Source organism: Brachyhypopomus gauderio, chromosome 5 (genome assembly GCF_052324685.1).
Source record: "Brachyhypopomus gauderio isolate BG-103 chromosome 5, BGAUD_0.2, whole genome shotgun sequence".
NCBI classification, from domain to species: Eukaryota; Metazoa; Chordata; class Actinopteri; order Gymnotiformes; family Hypopomidae; genus Brachyhypopomus; species Brachyhypopomus gauderio.
In genome coordinates, this window is record NC_135215.1 from 8,711,320 (window position 1) to 8,726,962 (window position 15,643).

The window sequence follows — 15,643 nt, forward strand, 5'->3', positions numbered from 1 at the left end:
GCCTTGCTGGCATGTAGCCCCAACCATCCCCAGGGCCCGCACACAGTACAATAACTTTGAAGTGTTCATTTAAAAGGTTGTTTCCAATGGTCTAAACAACATTTTGAGGTGTTAAATATTGCAATTCATGTAAAAAAAAACGTTTTCAGAATATATATTTTATATTACAATACAGACTTTACAACAAAATGTTTGTTATAATGCTTTTTATTGCTTTAGATATTCAGTTTTACTTTTCAAAAATCATTAACCACCAGCTTCCTTTTGATTTAGACTAGTATGGTGAACATTTTCCAAAAAGTTATGGAATTATATGAATATTAACAATACATAATTCTTTTTTTTTCTTTACAAAAAATATTTTATCATGGCCAATCCCAGAGAGGCAACAAGTAGAAACACTAAAGGTATTTGTGTTTAGGACAGCAAGGCTGGATTTTCATTCATTATAATGATTTATGTCAAATGATTGTAGGCCTAGTCCATAAGAGGTCACCTTTTGATAGGTTAGCACAGATGCATGGATGGATTCTAGTGAGTGTTCCAGAGAGTTCCATCATCTTAAGGTAGCTACATTTAAACATGTTATGCAACATGTGTATATTGCACATGTGTAAGTGTGGAGGGGAAAGAACGATAATCACAGAGACAGAGAGGGACTTGTTGTGTGTGTGTGTGTGTGTGTGTGTGTGTGTGTGTGTGAGACAGAGAGAAAGAGAGAAAGAGAAAAAGAGACGTGTGTGTGAGGGAGAGAGAGAAAAAGGTGTGTGTGTGTGTGTGTGTGTGTGTGTGTGTGTGTGTGTGTGTGTGTGTAAGAGAGAGATGTCTATGTTTGTATGTGAGAGAGAAAGGTGTGTGTGTGTGTGTGTGTGTGAGAGAGAGAGAGAGAGAGGGAGGAATGTGCTAACCTCTTCTATAAGACAGCTATTCATATAAAAGTGTTTGCTCCAGCCCAAAGTGTAAAAAAAAGATGGAGACACAGAGGTTTTGTGTGTGTGTGTGTGTGTGTGTGTGTGTGTGTGTGTGTGTGCGCGTGCATGCTCAAATGAGGGCACCAACAGGAATACGCGGCAGACAGACGTAGGCCTGTGGGCTTCTGCTCAGGTTGACAGGGTTGCCATCCAGACGAATGTCTTCCAGGGCAGTACGGACATAGTTCAAGTCGTTCACATTGCAGAAGGTGTCCTGGTGTATTATCTGGATGTTGTTATTCTGAGGGAAACAGGAGAAGAAGTCATGATCTTTCTCTAAACTCCAGTTTTGTTGTGTGTGTACATGTATACTTAGTGACCTAGGATTTAGAATGTCTGCTGTAAGATTTTGAGTTTTTCATTACACATTCTACGAGCTGAATTTAGAAGATTTGGAGATGTTGTAGGAAGAAATAAAATAATTCAGTAGGGATCAGAACTATTCCGAACATTGTACAGGAAAAGAGTTGACTCATCTGGGCGTAAACAGACTTTGAAATTTGAAACATTTGTATACAGACATTTGAAACATTTGTATACTGGCTTTGATTCTCAACATGAAACAAATTCTCAATATGGAATTCTCAACAAATTGGTCTGGAAATGTTAATTTCTCATTGCAGGGGTCTGCTGACTTAGAGTGTTGAGCAGGCTAAGGAGTGAATGATAATGTAGTAATTTCTGGAAGGAAATGTAAACATGAAGTGTCCACTAGGTGGCAGCAGTGAGGTGGGAGTACAGGTACCTGTAGGTGCAGAGAACGCAGACTCTCAGGCAAGGGAACAGGAATGTGATCGATGCTGTTGTCTGTCAGGTAGAGGTATAGCAACCCTGTCATGTCCTAAACACAGACCAACAACTGTTAGAAAAACACTATTCTCCCCATTTCCTGTATGTCATGAACTACTATGTAATAGTTCATGTAATAATACTATGTAATAAGTACTTTTAGACCACCATACAAGGAAAACATCAGGTCTGGTCTAGAAGATATATTTTAGCATTTGCATTTTGTGCATTCGAAAAATACTCCTAACAGGAGCAACGTACATTTTTGAATCATGTTACATGGAACAGTGAGTGTAGTATTTGGACACTTATTATATAGTAAATATAGTGTTAGTACTCTTATTATATAGTGAGTAAAGTGTTAGTACTCTTATTATATAGTAAGTATAGTGTTAGGACTCTTATTGTATAGTGAGCAGACTCTTATTGGCAGAGTGTTGAGTTCTTGTACCATGGGTATTGAACCTTGGTACTATACCACATACACATACGTTTTTCTTATTCTATTGGGATGAATATGTATCAGAAACAAGCTTGGGAACTGGAAAATGATTTGCATAGGTTGCTATCCACAAAGCACTTTTTTTATGTCTAAGGCTTTCAAAGTGGCACCATTCCAGAAGACATAAAATGTCCTGCTTGACGAACTGTCATAGCTTAATATCTTTCAAATGGAAGACTTGTCTGATTTTATTTATGCGTTGCTCTACCTAAATAGGTAGCAATAAAAAGTCTGAATTTGAACTATGGTTAGGCCTATACTGTGGAGTTCGGTACTAATATACAACAGCTTAGAAAAGTAATGTTTTCCTGTTTTTTGTGAAGTATCTAACTTGTGAGGACAAATATATTGATGTTGTTTTAAATTAGCAGCTCATAATTATTGTGCTTCTTGAAAAGTCTTGAAAAAAGGGGTCCAGGTCTAAACGCATGTTCTCCATGTTACCGTGGCTACACATAAATTATCTCCATGTTATGAACTCTTTCCACCAGTCTGCTCAGTTTTCTAGAGTCCTGCAGGGAATAAACTCCAACAAATAGACTTACAAATTCCCAATTATACATACTGCCAAGAAGGAGCTTGCAGGCAATAAAAATGAATAGGTCTAGTGAGAAAATACCTAAGAAACCATTTGGAGTTAAAGGTCCCCAGTTAAAACCAGTTATTACCAGTTAAAGGTCCACACAGACCTCCGTTTGCAAACATGTTGCTGTTTTTCTGATCCTCTCACCTTGAAAGCTTCATTCTGGATGCTGGTGCTGCCCAGTCTGTTGTGACTGAGGTCCACAAGTGTCATTGTGGCAGGCAGGGTGGGCAACTGGGCCACACTGTTTTCTCGTATCACTAGTTCCTCCAATGCTGGCAAACCGAGGAATGCACCATCATCGATTCTGGAGATGGCGTTGTGTGTCAAATCGATCCTCTTCAGTTTATCTGTATGATGGAGATCATAAACACCATTCAGAATGCAAAAATGATATATGCAAGGATATATAACTTGTAAAATTAGTTTTATTTGTTTTATTGCTGTAGTACCACTGAAAGCACTTATTGTGGGCATTTCTGTCAGGTCAGTTATGTAAAGAATACTAAAAACATACTCATGTTGGCAAAGTCCGATTTATTGATTTTCACGATCTTGTTGTAGCGGGCGTAGAAGTGGGTGGTGTCTTTGGGAAGGGGTGGCACGTACAACAGTTTCATGTCATCGCAGTACACCGACCCACCCAGGCAAGTACACAGCACACAGGTAGGCATGCCTGTACCACCAACCAGCAGAGGGCACCCCGAGATGAAAAAGGCACACAAACACATATGACACATACAACAGAAGAAACTTAGTACATATCTTAGCGAAGACACACAAGTTCTAAAGTGGTTAATGATTCATAGTAGTTTAAAGAGGAAGGATTTTGTGTTCTCATTTGGATATTATTTAACACTTACATTACAAGACCACTCACACAAACATACGGTTTAGAGCAATACAGCAAATACTAATCCTGTCTAAATATACCAGCGGTTCTTCCCAAGACTCCATTAATACCTCCCCAACTACACATTATAGGTTTTATGGACAGATTGAATTAATTCCACTTTATATAGTGTAAACAATAAAGGCCTGCAAGTTCCCAGCAGATTCTCGGGTAGCGGCTTAGCATGGAGTGAAGGCCAGTGTCCTCTCCAAGGAACTCAAGACTTCCTCTGAGCCCTCATAGACTGGAAATACTGTATTTCCTGTCATTGTGTACAACATCATATGAAGGAGAGGGAGGGCATGAGCAACATATACATAGAAATGCTATCTGCCATAGGCTTCTGCCATTCTTATGTTACGTATTGTTTGTTTGTAGTTTGTGCCAGGCTGTTCATGTAGATAATGTAACATGCCATGTACTGATTGTGTACTTGCAGGATCATGAAAAAGAGAGAAACAAGTAAACATAATGACCAACAAAACCAGGTGTCGCAACAGGCGACTAAGTCTTAGCTCTTGGAGGAGTATCCCATATTTGCTTAAATGTTATGTGGTGTTCTGGGTGACTTTGGAAACTCAGTAGGCTAGTAGGGTACTGACCTTCTAGTTCAATGTCAGTTTCAGGTAGGCCAGAAACCTCTGACTCTATAGTATCCCCAGCCCCCTCCTGGGGGGTGGTCTGGGGGGTTGTGGGAAGCAGCTCCTCCTCTTGTTAGATACATCATTAGGGTGTTAGGGGAGGGTTAGCACATGGTTGGACAAAGAAATCACAGTGGTGATGATGCTTAGGTGAATGTCAATAAATCAAGCAGGTAAACAATGTCAGTCAGTAAAACAAAGTCAGTAAAACAAAGGGACAACGTCATATATCAATAGATATACGGTACAGTCAATGTGTTAGCAGTAATAGAATAAAATAGAATTTAAATGATGTTTTCCATGGTTAACTTGATGATGCATATGCTAGTTTAGTCCTTTTAAATAATTGTATAATTTAAAATAAATATAATAAGATATAACTTTACTACTAGCTTAGATGCTATGAAAATGTGTGTTCTGCTGGGCGATCAAGGTACTGACCTTTCTCTAGGTCAGGGATTAATGTGACCCATGGCTCCCCAGATTCCTCGGGAATCTCAGACTCCTCAGGAACCTCAGACTCCACAGGAATCTCAGGCTCTACAGGAATCCCAGATACCTCTGGAATACCAGACTCCTCAGGAATACCAGATTCCTCAGGAATCCCAGATACTTCGGGAATCCCAGACACCTCAGGAATCCCAGACACTTCTGGAATCCCCGATACCTCAGGAATCCCAGACACCTCGGGAATACCAGACACCTCGGGAATACCAGACACCTCGGGAATACCAGACACCTCTGGAATTCCAGATATCTCAGGAATCCCAGACACCTCTGGAATACTAGACTCCTCAGGAATACCAGACTCCTCGGGAATCCCAGACACCTCTGGAATACCAGACACCTCAGGAATTCCAGATTCCCCAGGAGTCCCAGACACCTCGGAAACCCCAGACTCCCCAAATGCTTCTTGGGGGATGGTGGTAGGCATCAGGTGGAGCTCCTCCTCTTGTTAAAGACAAGGCAATGCAGTAAAAGAGAGATTAGTGCCCTAAAGCCCAGGACAACAACTAATAGCATGATAACAATTCTAACAACACTGATATTGTTGAATGACAAATAGCAAAAAATCATCTAGGCTGAAACTTCAATTAAATAGCAGTAATTGGCCCCAAGGCAGACAGAGCCACTCACACCATAGTGGAACATATTCTATTCTACTCTGTGCAATACAGAGATTTCAAACATGCAGAGTTCAGCTTCCTCTAGTTATTCCACAAGTTATTAGTACTGACCTTTGTCTGGGACCAATGTTATCTCTGACCCGGAAACCTCAAATGGCACAGAACCAAGGTCCCCAGAGACTCCAGAAACAAAGTCTCCAGAGAAGCCAGATATTAAGTCCCCAGATACTCCTGACACAAAGTCTCCAGAAGCAGTGTCCCCAGAGATAGTGGATACGAAGTCCCCAGAGATTATGGAAACAAAGTTCCCAGAGACTTCAGATATGAAGTCCCCAGAAATTCCAGAAACAAGGTCCCCAGAGACTCCAGAAACAAAGTCACCAGATTCTCCAGAAACAAAGTCCACCACAGAGCCTTCAGAACCAATGTCACCAGAGGATTTGAAACCAACATCTGCAGAACCTTCTGAACTGATGTCTCCAAAACTTCCAGATCCTATAGGATCCCCAGAACCAGAATCTCCAGAGCTAGAAACTTCTCTAAAAGTTTCAGAAGCTCCAGAAGCCTCAGACCTCAGAATGTCACTAGAACCCAAATCGTCTCCGGTTATATGAAGGTTGTCAATGGCCGTCCGACGCAGCTCCTCCTCTTGTTAGAGACAAGATTAGGTGTTAAGAGAATGATTAGAACAACATCGACAACGACAGTGTGACAGTTAGAGGTGATGGAAGCAATGCAATGGGTTAGCAGATAAAAAACGATAATTGAAATTAAGATGTAATCACATTTAACCAATCAGATGGCCAGTTAAATGAATTTTAAAAGTTATATGAAAAGTGTTGGGATGGGAATTGCAGTGGCCAAGAAGGTACGTTTTAAGGAGTGTGCAATATATGTATATGCATGTGTGTGTGTGTGTGTGTGTGTGTGTGTGTGTTGTGTATGTGTGTGTGTGTGTGTGTGTGTGTGTGTGTGTGTGTGTTGTGTATGTGTGTGTGTGTGTGTGTGTGTGTGTGTGTGTGTGTGTGTGTGTGTGTGTGTGTGTGTGTGTGTGTGTGTGTGTAATTCAAACCTCCTTGAGTGTCAGGCCCCATTACAACCCTAGGCTCCCCAGAGCCTGATGGTATAAGATGAGGCCTTATGGGTGTCTCCTTTTTATCAGTTCTTTCTACTTCCTTTTCCTCTTCTTCTTCCTCTTCCTCCAGTGAGGCGTGGGGTGCAAGATCATGGTCATCATCTGGGGCCAGAGTTCCAATCTCTATCTACAGGGACAGGGAAGGTAAGTGCATTGCCTCCTGGAGGACATAATGAGAATGCCTGACACAGAAAGAAATACACAATAGTAGGAAGTATCAGGTAACATTTCTGTCTACACAACAAGAGAGCAATTCTGTTGTAATAAGTTATTACTGTGAATGGCAGGTTTTAAATACACCTATTTAATGAAGATAAAAGCTACAAGGCAGTATCCTCTCTTTTGTCCAGGGTGTGTATATTTTGTGAACCCTGTTATAGAGGGTTAGCATTACACATTGAACCTTCACAAAATGGTTATATGCACAAAGTTAGTCTGAAAAACAATAGCAAGTGTTGTGAAATGAGACATTGTGAAGCACGTAGACTGTTTCCTGTGTATGTTCAGCAGTTCTTTATGATCAGAGATTAGTCAGCAGCATGTATGCAGTATACAGCTACAACAAAGGCAGAAACAAAAGACACTGAATGTGCTAAAGGAAGACTGGGGTCAGACTGAGGTCACACTGGGGTCACACTGGGGTCAGACAATGCTCAGCTGTTGAGAGAATTCAGATTAGAATCATTGTTCAGATAATCATGTAAGGCTGGTGTATTCACATTTTTGTCTAGAATGCATAAAATGATAATGGTGGAAATTCAATGTAAGATTTTTTCATAGAGAGCCTTGTTCAACCAGTATACATTTTCGATCAGAAACTGATCAGGTTTCATTATGAAATTTGTGCTGGATTTAAATGAACAGTGCTGTGGTTATTTCAATCCTGTTTGGCATAATTTCAACGCTGAAGATATTTTGCTGTGTGAGGTGGCCTTTGGGCTTGTGAGTGCTTTAATTGTTCCTGATGGGCATGCGTAGACCTGCCTTGCATCCATTTACAGGGGTTTTACAGGGTTTTCCCCTCTGTGGTCACTGGGTTGGGCATATTCACATGACCAACATCACCTTAAACACAGCAGGCAGTCACCCTTGGATCTGTATTATCAGGTATGCAGTTGCATTTAGACACCAAACACTGACACTGTATTTTCCATGCTCACATTTTAGATGTTTACAGGTCTAATAATGGATGGGATGGCCAAACCATTCTTGGTTACAAAAGTGTCTAAAGTCATATATTCTAACTTCAGAAATAATGAGTATGGTACACAGCTGCAGAGCGGTAGTGGGCTCCAGTTCAACTCAACTGCTAATCTGACCTCACATTTGAGTCCTCTGTAAATACAGGGTGGCTTATTCCACCACCAACCAGAGGGTGGCGCCATGAAACCATGCTGCATCATGGATAAGTGCATGCCTCCATGCCTCTCATCGCTGACTCTATCATGAAGGAGCGAATGGTCCTTGTGGAACCAGGACATACATGGTGGCATAAAAAATCTCCCACTTCTCTTATTTCCTCCATTCTGTTATTGTCCAGAACAAAGTGCACTGAATTCTCAAGGGCAGAAACCTTTACCAATCAAATAAATGACAATGACCCATTATAAAATGGCCTTTACCGACCTAGTAAAGGGCGCGTTACAGCTACACACTGGCAAAGGCTGAGTACCAGCTCCATTAAAGCACACTGAACACGGAATAGCCAGAGCTCGCTGACGTCCAATAGGGTTGTGAAGACAACAAGCAAAGGCTTTAAGAAGGCAGCACAGGTCTGCAGGCTGCGGGTAGAGTCCACATCCACCCTCCCCTCCACCCATCCACCCCCCCCTCCAACCCCTCCCCCTCCTCCATCTCACCACCAAAGCAAACACTCTCATAGCCAAGGGGAAGCAAGAAGCAATACAGGCTAAAAAAAAGTACTGAACCAACATATCCGGGCCAATGCATACACGCATGCTAAATGATTAGACATAATCTAATATAATCTTATGGCACTCAGTGGATTAAACTCACAGAAGTACACTGGTAAACTGAGGGGTTCTTTTTCTTTTCCTAGAGTTTCCCAGAGCCATAAATAATAATAAAAAAAAAAACAAGAGAAAAAGTTTTATAACCAAAACATGAAACCATGTAGTTGTTTGAGTATGAGTCAGGGCTGAGTGTGTTTTGCTCTGGATGGAGAACATCTCAAGAGTGCTAAAGGCTGTTAAGTTTCATGCATCAATGTGAAGTTGCAGCAAAGATCTGAATGTACATGTGCACAGAATATGAATTCTCAGTGCATCTTTCTGAGAGCAGTACATCTTGTGCAATGCATCTTCACTGCTGGCGTGTCTAAAGACCTCTATGTTGGATTAGAAGCCTCCTCCAACTGCTAGAATAAACATTGCACAAGAGTTGAAGTTTAAAAGAATATGAACTTTGTTTTTCTTACGCACTGAGATGAGGCTTCATTGATGCTTTACAATAAACATGATTCTCTCTCTCTCACACACACACACACACACACACACATACACACACACTCACACACACGCACACACGCCCACGCGCACACGCGCACTCGCACACACGAACACACACACACACACACACGCGCCCACACGCACACACACACACACACACACACACACACACACACACACACACACACACACACACACACACACACACACACAGATTCCTCCAGTGAAAACCACCCTGTTTTTGGCCATTTGGTTTCAGTTTTATGATGCCGTTCCTCTTCTAACATCTGGGTAAAACTTCAGCATTTATTCTCCACAGTCACACACACATCTCATATTTCATATTTACATATTCATATGTCATATTTACATGAAGTTGCATTAGGAAACTCTTCAACTGCATATTCCCTTAGGGAGAAGGTAACTGTCATGAGGATATTTTGTCATAGCAGTTCAGAGAGCGCTGGATTGTATATCAGGATTGCCTTCTGACTTTTGGAATCGTTGTGATTAGTTTTACATTCTGCAGAATCGTTGTAATTATTTTTACACTCCGCAGGCCTCTGTTTCAAATATAGTTGTCTCACATTTCTCTTAACTAAATAAAACAAACACGGTGACTGCAGTATTTAAAGTTTACATTTTCTGAATCTAAACTTGAATTTAAAAAGATTTTAAAGATTTTTCCAAAAAGGAGACATTCCAACATTTTTGTTAATATGTTCTGCACATCACTCTTCTTCTCTGAGTTCCAGCACAATCTGCCTTTCATTGCCAGTAATTATCATAAACACATAATTACGCGGAAATGGTGGATGTTGTACTATAAACTGAGCAATCCCAGTTAAATCTGAACTAATGATATCTGAATGTTTTCCAACATGTAATAGATGGACCCCACTCTCTCTCTGTTTACACTTAAATTCTGATTAAATTCAGTGTAATTTTTATAAAAAAATTAAAACTTAAGAGATGGGCATTTATACTTTTAAACTTAAAACACCACGACTTTCATGAGGCATCACACACAGCTCATCAAGATGTACTAACTATTAACAGTTACAGAAAACAAGCAAAATAACATGTGTCCCCTAAACACATCTACAGAACTGGAGGGGAATCTTTCAGATTTATTCATGTGCCTCCCAGCTGAATTCACATAGGAGTGGTCAGCGTGCTGGGCATAGACAATTTTCCTAACACTTTGCCAAAGACAAAATGTGGGTAAAGCATTCATTTTTCAGATTCTAGACATTCACAGAAAGACTCCAGTGGAATACAATTATTTTACAATAATTTATGTACTGGTGTAGTGGAACCAGCCAAGATATCCGAAGAATGTGTTGACAGATGATGCTTATATGGGTAAATTATATTTGAAACAGAAAGCACTTCTGGAATATTGAATATGGAATATGGAGTTTGGCCCAGGACATGCAAGCGTTTTCGAACTTGTTCACAGCCCCCTGCAGGATGCAGTGAAAACTGCAGCTTCTTCCTGCGTTTGGAGTGCTGGTAATGATCCAATCAGCCCATGTGAATCATAAAAAACCATATGTCTAATCACAAACAGACATTTACCTTCCAGGGAACAGAAATGCCCTCCTCTGCCAAACTGCATTACAATTCAAACCTCACTTACTTTTCAGCTGAAAGGCAGAAAACTACCCTAGACTGCACCGATCACAGGTCAGCTTAAGTAACACAGGCACTGATCACAGGTCTACTTATATAACACAGGAACTGATCACAGGCCTACCTAAGTAACACAGGCACTGATCACAGGCCTACCTAAGTAACACAGGCACTGATCACAGGCCTACCTAAGTAACACAGGCACTGATCACAGGCCTACCTAAGTAACACAGGCACTGATCACAGGCCTAATAAAGTAACACAGGCACTGATCACAGTTCTCACAAGATCATAGGCTCTCTCATCAGCCGCTTGCCCTGCTTGTCTATTCGCTAAGAGCTTCATTTGCAGCACTTAGCAGGCACTCTGTTTGTATTTGTCACTGTGACAGAACATGGTCTTCTTGGGAACTGAACCCATGTCCTTTGTGGTGTTTGTGCTAAAAAGTACCTGTTCTGCTGCAAGTCACTAATTGTGCTTGCATTATATTATTAGTACCATCATTTAACAAATCATCTAATTCAAATCTGATCACAGTCAGTTGTATTTAGTGAGTCACCATTCTGACTGGAAGACTGATGGAAAATGAACATATCTAATGAAAAAAACAGGCAAGGTATGGCTGCTCTGTGGAGCACTTCAAATGCCCAACGTGAACGTGAAACTTTCTGATATGGAAAACCTTTTCCTACATTTTTATTCATCACTTGATATCACTCTGATCTGGGTGTCAGTAATCTAATGCTGTAAATAAGCACAGAAGACAAAAAAAACCCTGATGCGCCACCCACCACACATTCACTCACACACCTTTGGTTCATCGATGGACAGTTCGTCATAATATTCATAGAGGTCCTTGTTTTCCAAGTTGTCCAGGTCCACGTCATAACTGTCTATTTCCGATTCCTTGGAGAACCTCGGGGGAGGGGCCAGCACCGCCTTCAGGACCAGGAACCCGAGCAACAGTCTGCATGGCAACGTCATCATCCACCTGCCACAGCGACACACTTCCATGAGTGAAAGTGCACAGACGTGTGTGTGTGTGTGTGTGTGTGTAATATGACTTACAAGCACAATAAAAAACTGATTCAAGGAAAGTATTTGTGTCTTTTTGAGTATTTGTGAGTCTTGCAGTGGAGAAAGGCTATGGAGAATGAGTGGTAGAAAAAATAATTAATGGGATCTCTGTTTAATCTTCTGTATGTATTTGTACAGTAATATAGGATAAAGAGTAAATAATAGTAATAATAGTTGCTGGTTAGTGATGTAAGTGTTTTATAGCACATGAAAACACAGGTGCCTCTCTGTAGCACTAGTCTCAGGAACAGATATGAAGGAGTGTGGGGTCTTCAAGCCAGAGCTAGTGTGCAGTAAAAACCTTCTCACAAGAAACAACAGTCAGGATTTAAACAACTGAGGGTGAGCTTGTTCTGTCCTCACGAGTGCAAGGACCATCAATGTGGATCACTGAACTACAGTACCTGTGGGGTTGGAATTAAAGGGAGATGAATATGGTCCAGGTGAGTGTGATGATTAATAACCTTGTGATAGAGATGGAGGGCGTTGCACAGGGCAGTGACTGATATGAGAGGTGGTGTGAAGGCTGAATAGTGACTAAGGTTTGACAAAGAGCCATGAGTATGAAATGTGTTTCTCAAAAATCACAGACATAATAGTTCAAACTGTGTTGAGACTCTTGGTCAGCAGAACACATGTTTCTGGCGGTGGGACTCAGTGCTTATTGAGAAGGTGCAGACAGCTAGCAGGATTGTAATAAGAAGCTTGTCTGGCTTCCAAAGCCTGAAATTCCATCACAAGGGCCAGGCACTCACCATTCAAACCATGGGTCATGATGAATTCATTCAAAGGTAGCTTTGTTGTGGTTCAAAGTTCAAAGGTCATAATTGAGAGGGTACATTCCATTAAAGGATATTTTAAACCGAACTCAGACAAACGACCACATTACTTAGTTGCATTTTATTTCTGTTCTAATTATTTTAATAGTTTTTACATCATATTTACTTTATTACATTATTTTGTCATTATATTTTAATAATTTGTCATTTCATTACCTTATTTTATGTTTTTTTTTCATTTTTTTATCTTTATTTTGTTTAATGTTTTATTTATTCATTCTGTAACACTGAGTTGCATGTATGTATGAAAGATGCTATACAAATAAAGATTATTATTATTTGAGAAATAATGTAAATTTTTGGTTCTTTAAAGTCAACATGGCTACAATGTCCAATACTTTAGTGGTGAGAACATCATAGTGGGTTTTCAGTCAATGTTCAGCCTACTGTCCTCGGAGCACAATCATATTAGCAACACAAAGGCATTCTGGGTACAGGAGGAGTATGGTACCACTCTATATTGTCTGTGAATGCCTTCTCATTTTTGATCCCTTTATTTTAAATATAGTTTACAGCTTTTTTTCTCATAGGTTTTTCATAACATTTTAACGAAATGCTCCACAACTGGTATTTAGCACAAGAGCAGAATCCATTAAGCACACCTAACGAGTGTGTTACTGGGCCCTCACATATTAACATGTGTGTTTCTGGGCCTGCACATATTAACGAGTGTGTTACTGGTCCCTCACATATTAACATGTGTGTTTCTGGGCCTGCACATATTAACCTGTGTGTTTCTGGGCCCTCACATATTAACCTGTGTGTTTCTGGGCCTGCACATATTAACCTGTGTGTTTCTGGGCCCTCACATATTAACCTGTGTGTTTCTGGGCCTGCACATATTAACCTGTGTGTTTCTGGGCCTGCACATATTAACGAGTGTGTTACTGGTCCCTCACATATTAACATGTGTGTTTCTGGTCCCTCACATATTAACGTGTGTTGCTGGTCCCTCACATATTAACATGTGTGTTTCTGGTCCCTCACATATTAACCTGTGTGTTTCTGGGCCTGCACATATTAACCTGTGTGTTTCTGGGCCCTCACATATTAACGTGTGTGTTTCTGGGCCCTCACATATTAACGAGTGTGTTGCTGGTCCCTCACATATTAACGTGTGTGTTTCTGGGCCCTCACATATTAACGAGTGTGTTGCTGGTCCCTCACATATTAACATGTGTGTTTCTGGGCCCTCACATATTAACATGTGTGTTTCTGGGCCCTCACATATTAACGAGTGTGTTGCTGGTCCCTCACATATTAACATGTGTGTTTCTGGGCCCTCACATATTAACATGTGTGTTTCTGGGCCCTCACATATTAACATGTGTGTTTCTGGGCCCTCACATATTAACGAGTGTGTTGCTGGGCCCTCACATAATAACGTGTGTTGCTGGACCCTCACATATTAACATGTGTGTTTCTGGGCCCTCACATATTAACATGTGTGTTTCTGGTCCCTCACATATTAACATGTGTGTTTCTGGTCCCTCACATATTAACATGTGTGTTTCTGTTCCCTCACATATTAACATGTGTGTTTCTGTTCCCTCACATATTAACATGTGTGTTTCTGGGCCCTCACATATTAACATGTGTATTTCTGGGCCCTCACATATTAACATGTGTGTTTCTGGGCCCTCACATATTAACGTGTGTTGCTGGTCCCTCACATATTAACATGTGTGTTTCTGGGCCCTCACATATTAACAACATGTGTGTTTCTGGTCCCTCTCATATTAACATGTGTGTTGCTGGGCCCTCACATAATAACGTGTGTTGCTGGACCCTCACATATTAACATGTGTGTTTCTGGGCCCTCACATATTAACATGTGTGTTTCTGGTCCCTCACATATTAACATGTGTGTTTCTGGTCCCTCACATATTAACATGTGTGTTTCTGTTCCCTCACATATTAACATGTGTGTTTCTGTTCCCTCACATATTAACATGTGTGTTTCTGGGCCCTCACATATTAACATGTGTGTTTCTGGGCCCTCACATATTAACATGTGTATTTCTGGGCCCTCACATATTAACATGTGTGTTTCTGGGCCCTCACATATTAACGTGTGTTGCTGGTCCCTCACATATTAACATGTGTGTTTCTGGGCCCTCACATATTAACGTGTGTTGCTAGTCCCTCACATATTAACGTGTGTTTCTGGGCCCTCACATATTAACATGTGTGTTTCTGGGCCCTCACATATTAACGTGTGTGTTTCTGGGCCCTCACATATTAATGTGTGTTGCTGGGTCCTCACATATTAACATGTGTGTTTCTGGGCCCTCACATATTAACATGTGTGTTTCTGGTCCCTCACATATTAACATGTGTGTTTCTGGTCCCTCACATATTAACATGTGTGTTTCTGGGCCCTCACATATTAACATGTGTGTTTCTGGGCCCTCACATATTAACGAGTGTGTTGCTGGTCCCTCACATATTAACATGTGTGTTTCTGGGCCCTCACATATTAACAACATGTGTGTTTCTGGTCCCTCTCATATTAACATGTGTGTTGCTGGGCCCTCACATAATAACGTGTGTTGCTGGACCCTCACATATTAACATGTGTGTTTCTGGGCCCTCACATATTAACATGTGTGTTTCTGGTCCCTCACATATTAACATGTGTGTTTCTGTTCCCTCACATATTAACATGTGTGTTTCTGTTCCCTCACATATTAACATGTGTGTTTCTGGGCCCTCACATATTAACATGTGTGTTTCTGGGCCCTCACATATTAACATGTGTATTTCTGGGCCCTCACATATTAACATGTGTGTTTCTGGGCCCTCACATATTAACGTGTGTTGCTGGTCCCTCACATATTAACATGTGTGTTTCTGGGCCCTCACATATTAACAACATGTGTGTTTCTGGTCCCTCTCATATTAACATGTGTGTTTCTGGGCCCTCACATATTAACGTGTGTTGCTGGTCCCTCACATATTAACGTGTGTGTTTCTGGGCCCTC

The 15,643-nt window shown here is 40.9% G+C and overlaps 1 protein-coding gene across 1 annotated transcript in view; it reads right to left on the bottom strand.

The window, feature by feature from the left end:
* Positions 1-168: 168 nt before the first annotated feature.
* epyc (epiphycan) overlaps positions 169-15,643 on the bottom strand; it is a 19,422-nt gene continuing 3,947 nt past the window's right edge. Inside the window, exons 2-10 of the mRNA XM_077005366.1 lie at positions 11,554-11,734; positions 6,578-6,767; positions 5,617-6,153; positions 4,820-5,329; positions 4,340-4,447; positions 3,363-3,521; positions 2,993-3,195; positions 1,717-1,812; positions 169-1,212 (exon numbers count right to left, since the gene is read on the bottom strand). Coding sequence (XP_076861481.1) covers positions 1,042-1,212; positions 1,717-1,812; positions 2,993-3,195; positions 3,363-3,521; positions 4,340-4,447; positions 4,820-5,329; positions 5,617-6,153; positions 6,578-6,767; positions 11,554-11,734 — 2,155 coding nt within the window. The 3' untranslated portion in view covers positions 169-1,041. The remainder of the gene's footprint in view (positions 1,213-1,716; positions 1,813-2,992; positions 3,196-3,362; positions 3,522-4,339; positions 4,448-4,819; positions 5,330-5,616; positions 6,154-6,577; positions 6,768-11,553; positions 11,735-15,643) is intronic.